Below are 15,039 nucleotides of genomic sequence, written 5' to 3' on the forward strand. Positions count from 1 at the left end.
GCTGCGCCGTTCCCTGATATTTTTGCTGCTGTGCGTGACTTCGTGGATAACACAACGATCCCGTCGAGACTGGCAGCACAACGGCGTCGCTGTACAGCCCGAGGTCCGTCGCCTGATCCAGCCTCGAACTGATATATCTAGTGGCATCTTTCCGACAGACTGACTCAGACTTGCCTCGAGACTGCCGTTGAGGCCAGGCGCCACGTGCACGACCGCTCTACCTATCTCTATCTGACGGATAATCCATTCCGTGTCGACGAGCATCGAGATATCCAGTAAGGGCCACTTGCAAAACAGTTCATCGTCTTTTCCCGCCTTCAGTACAGAACCCGACTTCCTTGAAAAGTCGTCAACATCAGAACAACGCCACGACTACTCGAGACATCGACTGCGTACAGACCAGCGGAACCAAGGTGCTTCTGGGTAGAAACATGAGACAGAGCCAGCTGCAGACCGAGGCAGCGGATTCCTCTCATCACAGAAGTCGTGTGGCCATTATCGGAACTGGCCTGGCTGGCCTGACGACGGCATACCTGGTCCACCATGATCAGCGAAAGCGGTACGACGTGACGCTTTTCGAACAGGTACGTCTGTGTCGTGCATTTCACTTGAAAATGTTGACCCGTGGCTGGCATGGCAACACTCGCTGCAGATAGCTTACTGACGACCACAACCACAACCACCAACGTCGTGTAGGCAGACACGCTGTCTCTCGACGCCGCTTCGGTGACGCTCAACAATGCAAAGACGGGCGAACGTGAGCGCGTAGACCTCCCCCCCCGCAGCTTCTGCAGAGGCTACTACAAGAACCTGTGCCGCATGTACGAGCACCTAGGCATTGGCTTTCAACGGATTCGCCTCATCTGGGTCTACACCAAGTCATCGTCGACGTGGCAAACCGAGCCGACCGCCGAACCGAGAAGGGCAGACGCAATGCCCGGCACCTACTTCACCTACAACAGGCGGCTGCACGAACTTCTCCTTCTATCGCCCGATTTCTGGCACAGCTCCCTGCGGCGTATCCTTCACACCTTTTATCTGGCCATATGCCACCTGTGGTTCTTGATGGCCTGCTTCCTTCTCCGGCCACGGACGAGTCGGCCAGAGCCGTGCTTGGATGCGGCGGCGGCTGCTGCTGCTGCTTCTGCTGCTGGAAAATCACCCAGCGGCTGCGAGACCTTGCAGCAGTATCTGCACAGGATACGGCTGCCGCACCAGTATTACGTTTACTACCTGCTGCCCGTGCTCAGCGTTATATGTAGTTGCTCACACGCGGAAATGTTGGACTTTCCAGCCAGCGATGTCGTCAGCTTTGTAAAGGGGTCCTTCCTCCGAAAGACGTTTGTTCCCCAGGGCGGTGTCAACCGCGTTCAGTCGACGCTGTCCAAGGGAATCAAAGACGTTCGTCTGGGAGCACGTGTTACGCAGGTGGCCCGCGTTGGCCAGCAAGGCGTTCTCGTGCGCTGGCAACAGACAAACGACGGAGGGTCTGGGTCTCGTTCTGCCGAGGACGTGTTTGACCGCGTGGTGCTGGCCGTGTCGCCCAACGCTGCCGCCACCATCTTCAGCCCGTCTAGATGCACGCTCAGCGTGATCCCCACGGCTCCCGTGACGAGCTCGATCCTGGCGCCGCCGTCGGGTGATGTATCGGTTGCAGGTGCCCCGTCGGGAGGAGCGTGCTCCTATCGTCTCGGCGACGCGCAGGTCATGGAGTTCAGGACCACGTTCCACGGCGGCGCGGCCCAGTCCGAGTCGTCCCACTTCTTGCGCAGCGGAGTGGTCATCAGGACGAGCCCGTCGGCCTGCATCGCAGAAGCAGAGCGCAAAGGGGTCTTGCACGTGTCGAGATTCACCCGCACGCTACGGACCACACGGAGTAGGGGCATGGTGCAGAGGGTGATGGGCGGCAAGGGCACGTGGGCACCGGGCGACGAGGAAGTATGGGTGAATGGCAAGGACAACGTGTGGATAGTGGGTTCCTGGTGCTGGGACGGCCTGGTGTTGTTGGAGGGATGCGTCGTCTCCGCAATGAAGGTTGCGGAGGATTTCGGCGTCGGTGTTCCGTGGTCTGAGTGAGGATGTGTGACGGGTTGCCGTGGCCTTGCATGAGACGTCTGTCGCACGAGCGGAATCGTTACGGCCCACGCACGCATGGTTTAGGTTTATTCTTGGCATTATGTAAAGGCGGAGGCGGCATTGTCACGGTCATCAGCGTCGACCTGGGACTCCGGGCCAAAGCTCGGGCTGGCACTCCGTATTGTAGATAATTTTTTGTTTTCGCGACTACAGAGTAGTACATCCAGGTGGCAGGGCACGGATCACGAGCGGGTGACGTGGTGCAGGAACACAGCGCCGTCACCGTGGCAATTGCACTGGTCAACTGGTTTGGTTCAAGCATGCAAGCCCGCCGCAGCAAGCAGCAGGCAGCAGGCTGCAGGGCAGCGTGATGAAGCCCAACCCCAACCCAGCAGTAGTATCCCTCGGGCCATGCCACGGGAATGGGAGACGCCATTGCGGGGGCCTGGCGAAGCCGGGGCAGGAAATCGTCGAAGCGTCCCGGATCTGGCCGCAATCATGTGTGCAGCCCCGTCGCGTCCGGAACCCCAGTGTGCCTCTTGTACGGACCATCAAAGAAGAATGGACGACAGTGCGGTCGCTACTCCGTACTCAGCACAACTCCCCACCGTGACGACCAATGGGGTGATTTTCGGATTGGACGACATTTTTAAGTTTGGTGCGACACGGGGACGGGAGATGAGAGGGGGAGCAAAGGCGGGAGCAAGGATATGCTGTGGGCGGGGTGCGGGGTGCGCCGCAGTCAGGACCCCACACGCACTCAGGCTCCGCACTCCGCACCTGCATGTTGTATGTACGTACTCCGTACCTGGGCAACTCGACTTGACTGCCGCTCCTCGTGCCCGGCGACTTTTGGTTGGTGAAGCGTGTGTGACCTCTTGTGAGTGCGTGACCAGGTCCGTGCATTTGCCGACTGGGGTCCGCGCCAACGAAAATCATTCAATGGCCGTTGGAGCACCCAAGTGCCCAAGTGCCTTAAGTAGGCATAGGTGCCTGGATAGACGTGCCTGTGATGACTCTTTACGCTCAAGGTTCAGTGGCTGACCGCGTTGCCAAAAAAGGGACGTGCTCTGTACCTGTTGAGTCTGCAGAAAAGCGGGGCCCACAAGTTTGACGCCGCAATGAACAGGAACCTTGTCTAAGTCGTGCGTGTGCGTGTCTCAACTCGACGCTTGTGCTTGTCGTACGTGGCCATTAGTACGTAGTCGTTGGCAGTACGGAGTACAGAGTACTGGTAACAGAAACGGGATGCCACGTGTGATGACCACCAAAGACGCCAGGTCAAGAGCCAAGACAGGATCCAAGACGGGGACGCAAACGCGGCCGGTGAGGGCCAGCGGTCCATCATCGTCGTCGTCTTCGTCAACAAAAACAACGCGTGGGCGGTACTGCCGTGCGAGTGCGTAGCCCATATTGACTGACCAATAGGTGTACGCACTCGTTTTTGCGCCGTGCAATGTGAACATGGTCAACTGATGCAGCTGGAATCAGGAGACTCGACATACCGACAAGTAGCCTGGGTAGTACATACTGAAGTACGGAGTACGGAGTACGTACTCCGTACCGAGCAGTGACTTGGTACTGAGTACGTGGCCCCAGGGGTAAGTGCTAGTCTCGAGGAACTTCTTTTACGCATGCTCTTCTGTCATCCGGGCGCGCACCCGCACCCGCACCTGCACCCGCTCGCGCATCCTCTCCCGCATCCTGTCCCGCATGGACAGACTGCAGGTGACTTTCTTTTTTTTTTTTTTTTTGGGAATTGTTTTTGGGTGTTTTTGGGTGTTTTCCCCCACGCGCCCAGTCCTCGCCTCGCCCCGTGGTCCGTGCGGTCGGGGTCGAGGTTGGGGTCGAGGTTGCACCGAGGAAACGTGAGCGCACGCGACAGCTGCATTCAAACCCAGGCAGACTCATCACATCACGCACGCCCACCCTGCAAGATCCCCTTCGAGAGCCTTGTCCTTGTTTCGATGACCAGACCTGGCGCGCCGCACCGCGCCTTTGCACCTCGGGTGCTTCGTCCTCCGTACTGAGGCCTGGGCATTCGCCTTTCGGTCCGTTACTCCGCCCGTGGTCTTTGCCGACGTGCCTGCGGTGCATTTGGCGCATTCCACCAGACCCGCGTTCCGTTGTTTTTGCACATGGGCACCCGACGAGGCTGTGTCATTTCCCACACCTCGCTCCTCTTGTGCCACGGCCTGCGAGGTCGTTGAGCTAGTTGCATAGTTGCATCTCGCCATGTCTTTGCGCCGTCACCCGCCTCGTCATTTCGTGATTGCACGTCTCAGGCGGGGGTGGAAGCAAGCATGGATATGGATGGTAAGTCTTGGAGTGCCACCTCATAAAGACTGCTGATCACCGCGATACGACGATCTGCTTTTTCCCGGTGTGTGAAACAGAGTCGCCTCTCTTCTCTCGCTCGTGTTCTCTCCCTGGCAGTCGTGTCTGCCGTCTTCTCTGGCGACAATGCGATTGACAAGACGATTTGTAGCCGCTCAGCTTCCTCTCGGCGCCCTCGTTGGCGCTGCGTCATCCGTGAGAATCCGTGAGTACCTGTTGGCGGAGACAGTTTCGAACAACCACAAAACGTCCCCCTTAGCATCGGCACCGTTGCTGACCGGCCGTTTTGACCCCGTCGCATAGTCCAGCCGTGGCATCATGCCCCTCTGCCCCTGGGAGACATCAAGCCGAGCGGTTGGCTTCGGGGCGAGAGCCGGGCCATGGCCGACGGCCTCTTTGGACATGAGCATGACTTTTACGTGTACGTGAATTCGTCCAGCTGGCTGAACAAGCCTGGCACTGGCGGCGTCGAATACAGCAATCTCAACGAGGCCCTGCCGTACTGGTTCAACTCCATCGTGCCCCTGGCCTACACGCTCGACGATCACAGACTCAAGGACCAGGCGCGCACCGTCGCCGCCCAGGTCCTCGGCTACCAGGCCGAGGATGGCTGGATTGGCCCCGAGGTCGGGGACGCGAGGAACTTCTGGGCACGAACGCCCATGCTCCTCGGTCTGATCCAGCTGGCCGAGGCGGACAAGGACAGTTGGGAGAAGCCCGTCGTGGACAGCCTGCGTCGCTTCATGGCCCTGGCCAACAAGATGCTCAAGAACAACAGCGAGGGATTCGTCCGGTGTCGCGGCGGCATTGACTGCTCATGGGGCCAAGTCCGCATCCACGATCTCATCATCACCATTCAATGGCTCCTTGAGCGCCACCCGTCGTCGTCCCAGGACCCGTTGCTGTGGGAGAATATGGACTTGTTCTATTCCCAGAATCCACGCAAATGGAACGTCTACTACGCCAGTCCCCAGCGCGCTGATCCGACAAATGCAGACCTCTTTCCATATATCCATGGCGTCAACGTCGGACAAGGTGAGTGCACACCATCAACCTCGGCTGCTCTGACGCCGGCGCGTAAAAAGTACTCTCTATACTGACACCTGTCCTCTCCCTCCCCCTCCCTTACTTCTTCTAGGCCTCAAAGCATCGTCCGTGCTGTATCGCATCAATGGCAGCCAGGCCCTGGCTGAAAGCAGTCGCACAGCCGTGGACTGGACCTTTGCAAACTACGGCTCGGCTTCCGGGACTATTCTTGCCGACGAGTACGAAGCCGGCTCGGCCCCCTACGGTGGCAGTGAGTTGTGTACGGCCGTCGAGACCAGTTACTCGCTGGCCTACCTCTACCAGATCCTCGGCGACAACTCCTTTGCCGACAGGGCCGAGCGCATCATATTCAATGCCTTTCCCGTCATGATGACGGGCGACAAGTGGGCGCACCAGTACATGGCGCAGCCAAATCAGCCGTGGGCCGTCAACGTGACCAAGGCGGACGGCAGAACGCCGCCTGTATTCACGACCGCCAACAGCGGCCTCGCGACGACATTTGGAATGGAGCCCCTGTACCCGTGCTGCACCGTCAACCACGGGCAGGGATATGCCAAATTTGTCTCCCACAGCTGGGTGAGAGTCGGCGAAGGGGGGCTCGGCCACGCCCTCCTCAGCCCGACCAAGGTGGTTACCACGGTAAATGACGGCGCCGTCACCATCACCTGCGACACGGCATACCCCTTCGAAGACACCCTGGAGTATCGAATCGACGCAGACGCATCATTCGACCTCTACTTGCGTGTCCCAGACTGGGCGACCAGCTACACCATCACGGCGATATCACCAGCCGGCGTTGCTACCAACATGACCGCCACCACCAAGGCCGTCGCCTCCCACTCCGGCAAGGGCATGCAAAGGGTCCCGATAGAGGCGGGTGGCTCCAAGGTCAGGTTCACCATTGGCGCCGCGATTCGCACCGAGGCGCGTCCCAACGACGCCGTCGCCGTCTTCTTCGGCAACATGATGTACGCCCTCGACGTCGGCTTCGCCGCCAACTCGTCCTACCCGCACGCCTACTACGACACAAGGGGCCCCGGGCTGGACTACCTGCCCTACAAAGAACTCCGCGACTACTACATCACCAACACCAAGCCCTGGAACGTGGCTATAGACCCTACCACCCTGAGGTACGCCGACGCCCGGAACAAGCGCCTCATTGACCCCATCTTCGAGCACGCACAGCCGCCTAATTACATGACTGTGGACGGGTGCGAGATCAAGTGGAACTTGTACAGGGATACCATTCCCGACGTGCCGCCTGCGGACAGAACATGCACCGGGGAGAAAAAGTCGTATAGGCTGATCCCATACGGCGCTGCCAAGGTTCACATGTCGGACTTGCCCGTCATCAAGTTTTAGCTGCATTTGACGCTGCTGCATTTAACGGTGCCTTTCTGTTGTTTTGGATATCATGGTCATCACGGAGCATGGAACACGAGATCTGGGATATACACGATGAGAATATACACGGCTATGCCGCACAAACCCCGTTCTTCCTCTTGCAATGCGCTGAGCGTCGTCACTTTTCGCCCGTGGTCTCACCCTCTTATAGTGCACGTACTCGCCGCCGTCACACGCCGTCGCCATGCGCGGCCCCAAGTCTCCCATAGACGCCCTTGATTTTGTCGACGTCCCATGGCAACAAGCCAAGTAGCCACGGCCCCGTTAGCCGGATGCCGGTCTGCCTGGTCTGCCCAAACAGCAGCTTCGCCAGCCATCCGGCAAATAAATAGCCGCCCCGAATCCACGACTCACACTGCAAAATTTATGGCACAGTGCCCGTTGCTTGGGGCATCAGCGACTGATCAATCATCCCAGCCGCCGGGGGATTTGTTTGCTCTGGCATGGCGGTGCGTGGTTTGCTGCCACGCCACCTGGTCATTCGATTGGCTTACTGGTGATTGCTGCAGCGGAATTTCAACAAGACCATGAAATCGAGCAAATACAAATGCCGACCCGTCGCCAGGGCAGCTGTGGTGACGGTGGGGGGGACGGGCGGGACGTGGGTCGTGCCGAGATCTGAGGCGAAAAGGCCAATCAACTTGCGGGAAATACACTTTCGTGTGACGGCGCCGAGTCTAAACGCGTGGGGTGGGAAAAGGTGGCGTCACGTGGTGGTCGGCTTGGACTGCTGCCCTGCCCCTTGCCCCTCTGCCTACTCTCAGGTTCTCGGGTTGGCAGGCAGGTGGATGGGCAGATATCTCGCGAGCACAGATGAGTCGGCACACGAGCGTCTCGACTGCTGCCTCTCGCGGCGGCCGCAACTGTCCGTCTCGTCCAACTTGTCAGATGGCCTGGGTGCCGATCCTTCTTTGCATCTCCAAGACTCCCAAGACTCCACGTCATGTGGGGGGATCGAAAGGTCCCAGAATCCCAGCAGCCCAGGTTGCCATTCATTGCGACTTTGGTCCAATCCTTCTCATATGCTGATGTCGGATATATGTAGTCCGGCTGGCCGCACCAGGATACAAGAGCAGCTCGGCTCCCGTCGTGGTCGGAATCCGCGGAGACTGGCTGTCACGCACTCACTCGCCTCTCCACGGTCCTGCCGAGTGAAACACGACATGATGGCACGCCAACAGCAGCAGCAGCAGCAGCAGCAGCAGCAACAACATCCAGATCCCAAGCCAGACTCTGCTCGCGAGGAGCACCACCACGGCCACGGGGTTGACGACGGCACGACCATCAAGACTGCTGTGCCGCAACTTCAACTGAGGCGTGGTGACCGGGCCCTGGCTCTCGTTGGCGACGGGCAAGTCGAGCTGACTGAAGAAGACAGCCGCCGCATCTGCCGCAAGACGGACAAGGTCATCTTGGCCATCCTCGTCTGGGTCTACTTCCTACAGATCCTCGACAAGTCTGTGCTTGGTTACGGCGCCACCTACGGACTCATGGCCGACGCCCATCTGACCGGCTACCAGTACTCGCTTGTTGGATCCATCGCCCCCATCGCCCAGCTAGCATGGCAGCCCTTGTCGTCGTTCCTGATCGTCAAGGTGCCCCATCGCATCCTGATGCCGACCCTTTGTCTGGGATGGGGCATCGCGCAGGCTGCCATGGCCGCCTGCCACGACTTTGGGGGCCTCATGGCAGCTCGTTTCTTCCTGGGGCTCTTCGAGGCCGGCTGCCTGCCGCTGTTCAGCATCATCACGAGCCAGTGGTACCGACGCGCCGAGCAGCCGATCCGAGTAGCTGCATGGTACGGCACCAACGGAGCCGCGACCATCGTTGCCGCCGCCTTGTCCTGCGGCCTGGGCCACATCGAGTCTGACGTGCTGAGGGAGTGGCAAATGTAAGTGTCGACTCTTTTTGCTTCGGGTGAAGGCAGGCTTTTTGGGACTGACAGAACCGACACAAAGCATCTTCCTTTTCGTCGGTCTCCTTACCGTCGTCTCGGCCCCCTTTGTGTACTGGAAACTCGACAACGATGTGTCCTCGGCCCGGTTCCTCACCAAGCACGAAAAGGCCCAGGCTGTCGAACGACTTCGAGCAAACCAGACCGGCACGGGGTCCCGCGAATTCAAGTGGCCGCACCTGCTAGAGGTCGCCCTGGAGCCCAAGACCTACCTGTGGATCGGCATGACGCTGCTGCTGAACGTTGGCGCCAGCGTCACCAACACGTTCGGCCCCCTCATCCTCAACGGCCTGGTTTCAGACAAATACACGACCAGCCTGTTGAACATGCCGTTTGGCGCCGTGCAGATCGTCGTCATCCTGTTGGCCAGCTTCCTGGCCCAAAAGGCGCGTCTCAAGGGAGTCGTCCTGGCCGTGTTCATGCTCCCCGTCGTAGCCGGCTTGGCCGTGCTCTACTCCGTCCCCCGCGACCCGTCGGCCAAGCCCGCCCTGTTCGTCGGGTACTACCTTCTCGCGTGCCTCTTTGGCGGGAACCCACTCATCGTGACCTGGATCGTCGGCAACACGGCCGGGACGACCAAGAAGTCGGCCATCATGAGCGTGTACAACGCCGCCAGCGCGGCCGGCAACATCATCGGCCCGCTCCTCTTCGACGACGGCGACGCGCCCGCTTACAGGCCCGGCCTCAGGGCCTGCCTGGGCATCTTTGTGGCGCTCGTGGCGGTCGTCCTCATCCAGTGGGCCAACCTGATCCTGCTCAACAAGCTCCAAGAAAAGAGGCGTCTCCGAAACGGCAAGACGGCAAGGCCGGTCGATCACTCGATGCAATCTGCGCACCGCGCCATGAGCGCGGGGACCCGGGAGCCCGTCGAAACAGCAACTGAACCTGCCGGATTTGCTGGCGAGGCGCGCCCCGGGGACAAGGCATTTCTGGACCTCACCGACTGCGAGAACGACGACTTCATCTACATTTATTAGCGCGTCGTCAGGGCAACGTTTTGGCTCACCTGCGTCTTGGAGGAGATTGTCAGGATGGTGGGGACGGAACCTGCATACCTTGGCAGAGCCATGGACGGATTCCCACCGCCTGAGACTTGGTATTCCTCTCAACGGTCAGAAACGACAAACTCCGCAGCTGCTCTCACATCGCTCGCAACACGCCCAAGGGCGAGAACTCGTACGCTCCGCCGGTTCCATTCTGGGCTCCGCCAGAGGTCCAGCTCCCACAGCTGCTCTTGGTTGTCGTCTGTGACGTCCCACAGAATCACCGCCTCATCCCTGCAGAAACGCGGCGCAGAGCCCGATCCGCTGGACGTCGGGCTGCCGCACCGCTCGAGCTGCCTCTCAAAGGCCGCGGCCATGAACGCGAGCCGCCGGCTCCGGACGACGTTCCCGCGGTACGTAGAGTTTGTTGTCAAGCCGGTGACGAGGACAACTGGCCCGACAGGCTCGCTTGAATGGTTCAGGCTCGCGACGGACTGGTCCTTCTCGAACGCGGCGCCATGTTCTTCTGCAGGTTGAGAAGGTTGGCGACTGCGTCAACCTTCTCATCGTGGCACACCGACCCGTCAATGCGGTTGATGCGTTCCAGGGCGGCGCCGATCACGGCTTCCACCGCCGAGCCGTTCAACGGCCCGTGCTGAGAACCGGCTGCGGGAGCAGCGCGGATATGAGGCTGTCGCGGGCGGCCAGGGACGTGTTGTTGAGGATCTGCCTGCTCCAGCTGCCGAAGCTGCGGGTAGTTGGGGCGCAGAGAAGTGGTAGAGCCGCGATCCAAAAGTGACGGTGTCCTTGGAGATGCTGACGCTGCTGTAGTCGTTGTTCCAGGGGGGCCCGGTGAGGGTGGTTGTCGTGAGGTTGTCCAGCCACAACCGCGACAGCTGCACCCGCGTGCCGTTGCCCTCGGCCACCTTTACGGCGTCTCGGATGACGGGGCTCGGCAGGCTAGGTCCTTTGTGAAGCCGGCGGATGGTCCGGACGCTGCCGAGAACAAGTACCGCCATCTCGACCGAGTTGGTGAACGACGGGAGGCCTCGTCCCCCTTAGGGACACGGGGATGCTCGGGTGTATCAGAATTCTTGTCCGGCACGACCGCACCGATGCCGCTGTCGCCTGCGGGCCACGCAACGACGAGACGCGGCCCGATGGATGATGCCGAGATTACCGTCGGGCAGGGAACTGCTGATGACGGCCCGCACGTCGACGTTGCGGTCGGGGAGGAAGAAGTTTTCGCAATGGGGTTCGCTGAGATGCTGAGCGAGAGGTTGGCATGATGACGATGGGTTGGTAGCCTTGGCCTGGTGTGAGGGCTGAGAGAAGGCCGTGAGGGCCCGCATCTTGTCCCGTCTTGCATCTTGCTAGAGATGATCTGCCGGCAGACATGTACATCCAGTCGACTCGCCGCCATGCTTAGCAAATTCCACCACTTGTGTCGTGTGGCCGGCCCGCTTGCCATGGACGAACCGCCCCCGTGTCCCTCGCGAGAATCCGCAACAGGTGCCGGGAATAACTAGTTGACTTCACGTGCATGTATGTTGTATGTGTCTGCAAGACAAAAACTGGGCGCCGGCGGGGAAGTTGCGGAGGTGTCTCTGCTACGGAGTGAAGTCCGTGATGAATCGACCCATTGACGGCGATTGGACGGTGCATGCGCGGGCGGCTACCCGATACCTAGATACGTCTCCAGGCAGAGAGGCGAGGAATCGCGCGGCGCCAGACTCTACGGAGCACTATGCCTGTGAATGAGGATGCGGCGATGGGCAGGGCACGGCACGGCACGGCCAGCCGGTCGGTCGGTCCACTGTCTCTCTGTCGTCAAGACACCTTTGCCGACACGAAGACTAGACTAGCCACGCGTATAGAGCCGTCTGCTGAGCGGTTACGGAACGGAGGAGCCAGCCTAAGAACAGACAGAACAGAGAGAGGAAGTAAATGAGACGAAAAAAAAAAAAAAGCAGTCCCCGCGCGCCGCCGCCACGTGGCTGGGTCTCGTCAGGCCGAGCGAGGGCAAAAAAATCTCCAGGGCGTGATTCGAACACGCGACATTCTGATGATACTGTTGTGTGCCAATTACAGTCAGACGCCATAAACCAACTAGACTACCCGGAGAGGGAGTGATGCTGTAGCTCCACTGGGTGCTGAGGAGCACAGCCTTAACGGGCCATATGAATGCTGCGGATGCCGCGGAAGCTGCGACCGACTGTTCTGTGGTGGGCGGGCGGGCCAAGCGCGATGCGGGTCCTCACCAGCCGGGGGGGCCCCGCTTTCATGCAGCAATTGCCGACGCCTCCTGATTTCCGAAATTCCGACCCGCCTTTGACGTTTATCAGAGCGGCAGGCGTTTGGAGTACGGAGTACGGAATAAGTTACGTGGTCGGTAATTTAAGAGTGGGGCCGCCAGAAGACGCACAGCAAAAGACGGCACATGGTGATTACTGCGCGGGCGTCCACACGTACATCTCCGCGTGTTGAAGCCATGCGGCCACGGTGAGAAAGATATACGTACACACTCATGCAACCCCCAAACCGCAGCCCATGCTGGTTCCCTAGAAAATAATGTCATGCCCCGCCCACATCGTGTCAAACTGCGGCCGCATCGCGAGGTCATCGAGTCCTCCCGAGCTGTGCTCCCAGTCAAAGTCTGCGCCGGCGAGCATCCCGTCCGCCATATTCATCGCCGTGTTGTTCGCGATGAACTGTCCCAGCGAGTCCAGGTCCCGCCACGAAAACCCACTCAACGGGTCCATGTCCATGGTGGGCTTGCTCGTCGCCGATGGCACAATGCTATCCCCTTGCCCCTCCGGCTGGTCCGCCGGGGGCTCTGGTGGCTCGGCCACCGGGTCAGTGCGGGCGGCGGCCTTGGTGGACGTCTTTGCAGACGACTTCCTCCAGAGCAGCCGGAGCGAGGTGGCGTATCGCCTCCCGAGGCTCTGCGGGTTGCTGGACGTTTTCTGCAGCTGTGTTATAGTGCCGTGGATCGCGCGTCCGACTCCCCGGTCGCCCTCGCTAGTTATTGCGCCCGCCAGCCTGGCCTGTTGAGCGACGTTAGAGCAATTCTTGCCAGTCTGCCGCCGGAGGGGAGGGGAGGGGGGCAGAGGCAGCTTGCCTTGAACAGAAACACGGCCGCGTAGATGACGTAGAGACAGTACTTGAGAGGCATGCACTTCAGCCCCGCCACGGGGTCTATGAAGCTGTTCAAGATGCTGAGCAGTGAATTCGCCGCGTCGATGGACTCGTATATGAACCGTGCGTCCGGCTTTCCGGCAATGTTGGAAAACAGCGGCCCGCCGGCCTTTCCCGGGCCGACCTCGGCATTTCGCGCGGCTGCTCGGTTCAGATTCGCCTGGAAGGCAAATGCGTTGATGTAGAGGCGGAGGAATTCAAACGACAAGACCAACGACGCCTTGACTGGTGGTGTGACTGGTGAGGAAAAGGGAATCAGTTGGCTGGCTGGCTCTCCGAGGTGATGCAGACGACTCTACTCACAGCTGTGGTTTGCCCACGTGAGCTTCCATTTCCGGACCAACTGGGCAAAGTCATCCTTGGATGCGTTAGCAGTTTGCTCGGCTTCGCTTGGCGGCTCCCACTCACAATGTATCGGACATATTCACCGCCTACGTACAGCTGCTTCCTGTGGCTGGTGGACGAGTACAAGATGTCGTGAGCATTGCTAATCAGCTGCGTGAGCTCGAGATGCGCCTGGAACAAGAGTCCCATATTGTCCGGGCCAAGGGTCTGGACCTGCAGAGTCGGAAAGTCTGCCGCCCGCAGATGGAGGGCCGGGCCGGGACCGCGTGACCAAAAGCCTTTGCCCAGTCGAATGGAGACCTGTCGGTCGCTCATGTAGCAAGCTGTACCTCACTCATTAGCGATTCGTCTTGGGTCACGGCAGCACAGGCTGAGTGAGGGTGCCGGCGACTGACCCGCCCAAACCACACGCTTTCTGCACACCTCGGCAGAAGGCTTTTGATCGTCCGGTAAAAGCGCCGTCTGCTCCAGTCTCTGCAGGTATCCCAGCCTGACGGCCAGGCCGACCAGCATCCAGGCACCGTGGTCCTCTTGTCCGCAGCCAATGGCGGAATTCTCTTGTGGACGCTGCGGTGCCCATTCGGCCAGGATCAGCAGTGCCTCGACGGACCCTACCGAGTTCGACCCTGCATAGATGAGGGTGGACATGAAGCTCTCGATATGGCGAGAACATGCGTCGTACACCCTGAACCAGGTGGGATCATCCTTGGAAGCCACCGTGAGGATGGCCGTCAAAAGATGAGGCTCCTTCTCGGCCCATTCTGATATGGGACCCTCTTCGAATATGCTGGCGTACGCCACGGGGAAGAAAGGATGGAACCTGTCGTGGTACCTAGAGGCAGCAGGGTGTAAGCCCGTGGACACGTCTCTACACCCCGTGGCAACTTACTTCTTCACGAGATAGGAGGCGTCGGAAGGCGTCAGAATACCGTCATCCAAGGGAGGGTAGTAGCTGGCGGCCGATCTACCGACGGTCGGGTGCATTCCGCCGACGTGTCCGTTGCCGCGGCCGGCTTGGCCCGTCGATGCGTTGGGCTGCCTGCCGGGGTCCAGGTCGGCAACCTGGGCAAGCAAATCAAGGGCGTCGGAGGGATTCAACAGGTCTGTAGTGGCGATATGGCCCTCCAGTCCCTCGGAACCCGTCCTCGAATCTGCATTTTCCTGTGTGGATCTTGCGTCGGGGCAGTCTGCTCGCCAGTTGCCGGCATGTTGTGGAGAGGCCGGCCATCCTCGTGCCGGATCCGCGTCGGCCGGTGCCTGCGCAGGACGAGACTGACTCCCTTGTCTGCTGGCACGGTAGTCACTCTCGTCCTCGTCGGGCGAAGAGCTGGCAGGGTCGCGGGGCTCCCACGGCGGGCCGAGATGGCGGTCATGCTTGGGCGGCGGCTGCTGAATACCAGAGTTGCGAACGCCCTTGATCCTGCGGCCTCCACGCCTCGACTTTGCAAGCACGCACTCGAGCTGTTGTTCAACGCAGCGGCGACACGGGGGCAAGCCGGACATGCCCTCTGAATCACTATTACCAAGGACGGGGGTCAGTAAGCGATGGCACAGCCCGACGCGTGACGAGGGGCCGTGTCCGTCACGCCCGTCATCCGCAAGGGGGGGGAGGGGGACACGTCAACGTCAATTGCTGGCAGACGCTCACAGGTCGCATCTGGTCTTGCGCGTGCGGCAGGACAAACACGCACGAGA

General features: G+C 60.1%; 5 protein-coding genes across 5 annotated transcripts; 3 read left to right on the plus strand and 2 right to left on the minus strand.

Moving 5' to 3' along the window:
- Positions 1–431: 431 nt before the first annotated feature.
- MAM_04905 (uncharacterized protein) lies at positions 432–2,076 on the plus strand (the record flags this gene model as incomplete). Its single annotated transcript, XM_040823703.1, has 2 exons — positions 432–584; positions 697–2,076. 2 exons carry the CDS (start codon positions 432–434, stop codon positions 2,074–2,076), a joined length of 1,533 nt encoding a protein of 510 aa, XP_040678374.1.
- A 2,309-nt stretch (positions 2,077–4,385) lies between these two features.
- Positions 4,386–6,822, plus strand: MAM_04906 (uncharacterized protein; the record flags this gene model as incomplete). Its single annotated transcript, XM_040823704.1, has 4 exons — positions 4,386–4,392; positions 4,565–4,618; positions 4,717–5,448; positions 5,552–6,822. 4 exons carry the CDS (start codon positions 4,386–4,388, stop codon positions 6,820–6,822), a joined length of 2,064 nt encoding a protein of 687 aa, XP_040678375.1.
- A 1,208-nt stretch (positions 6,823–8,030) lies between these two features.
- MAM_04907 (Major facilitator superfamily domain, general substrate transporter) lies at positions 8,031–9,795 on the plus strand (the record flags this gene model as incomplete). Its single annotated transcript, XM_040823705.1, has 2 exons — positions 8,031–8,755; positions 8,823–9,795. The coding sequence occupies 2 exons, from the start codon at positions 8,031–8,033 to the stop codon at positions 9,793–9,795; spliced, it is 1,698 nt and encodes a 565-aa protein (XP_040678376.1).
- Positions 9,796–9,923: 128 nt separating this feature from the next.
- On the minus strand, positions 9,924–10,820 carry MAM_04908 (uncharacterized protein; the record flags this gene model as incomplete). The annotated part of the gene is made up of 3 exons (XM_040823706.1): positions 9,924–10,252; positions 10,312–10,549; positions 10,602–10,820. 3 exons carry the CDS (start codon positions 10,818–10,820, stop codon positions 9,924–9,926), a joined length of 786 nt encoding a protein of 261 aa, XP_040678377.1.
- Positions 10,821–12,362: 1,542 nt separating this feature from the next.
- Positions 12,363–14,847, minus strand: MAM_04909 (C6 transcription factor; the record flags this gene model as incomplete). The annotated part of the gene is made up of 6 exons (XM_040823707.1): positions 12,363–12,848; positions 12,938–13,236; positions 13,303–13,357; positions 13,408–13,667; positions 13,740–14,176; positions 14,234–14,847. 6 exons carry the CDS (start codon positions 14,845–14,847, stop codon positions 12,363–12,365), a joined length of 2,151 nt encoding a protein of 716 aa, XP_040678378.1.
- Positions 14,848–15,039: the final 192 nt, after the last annotated feature.

This window comes from Metarhizium album (assembly GCF_000804445.1).
Source record: "Metarhizium album ARSEF 1941 chromosome Unknown scaffold_11, whole genome shotgun sequence".
In the NCBI taxonomy this organism is placed as follows: domain Eukaryota; kingdom Fungi; phylum Ascomycota; class Sordariomycetes; order Hypocreales; family Clavicipitaceae; genus Metarhizium; species Metarhizium album.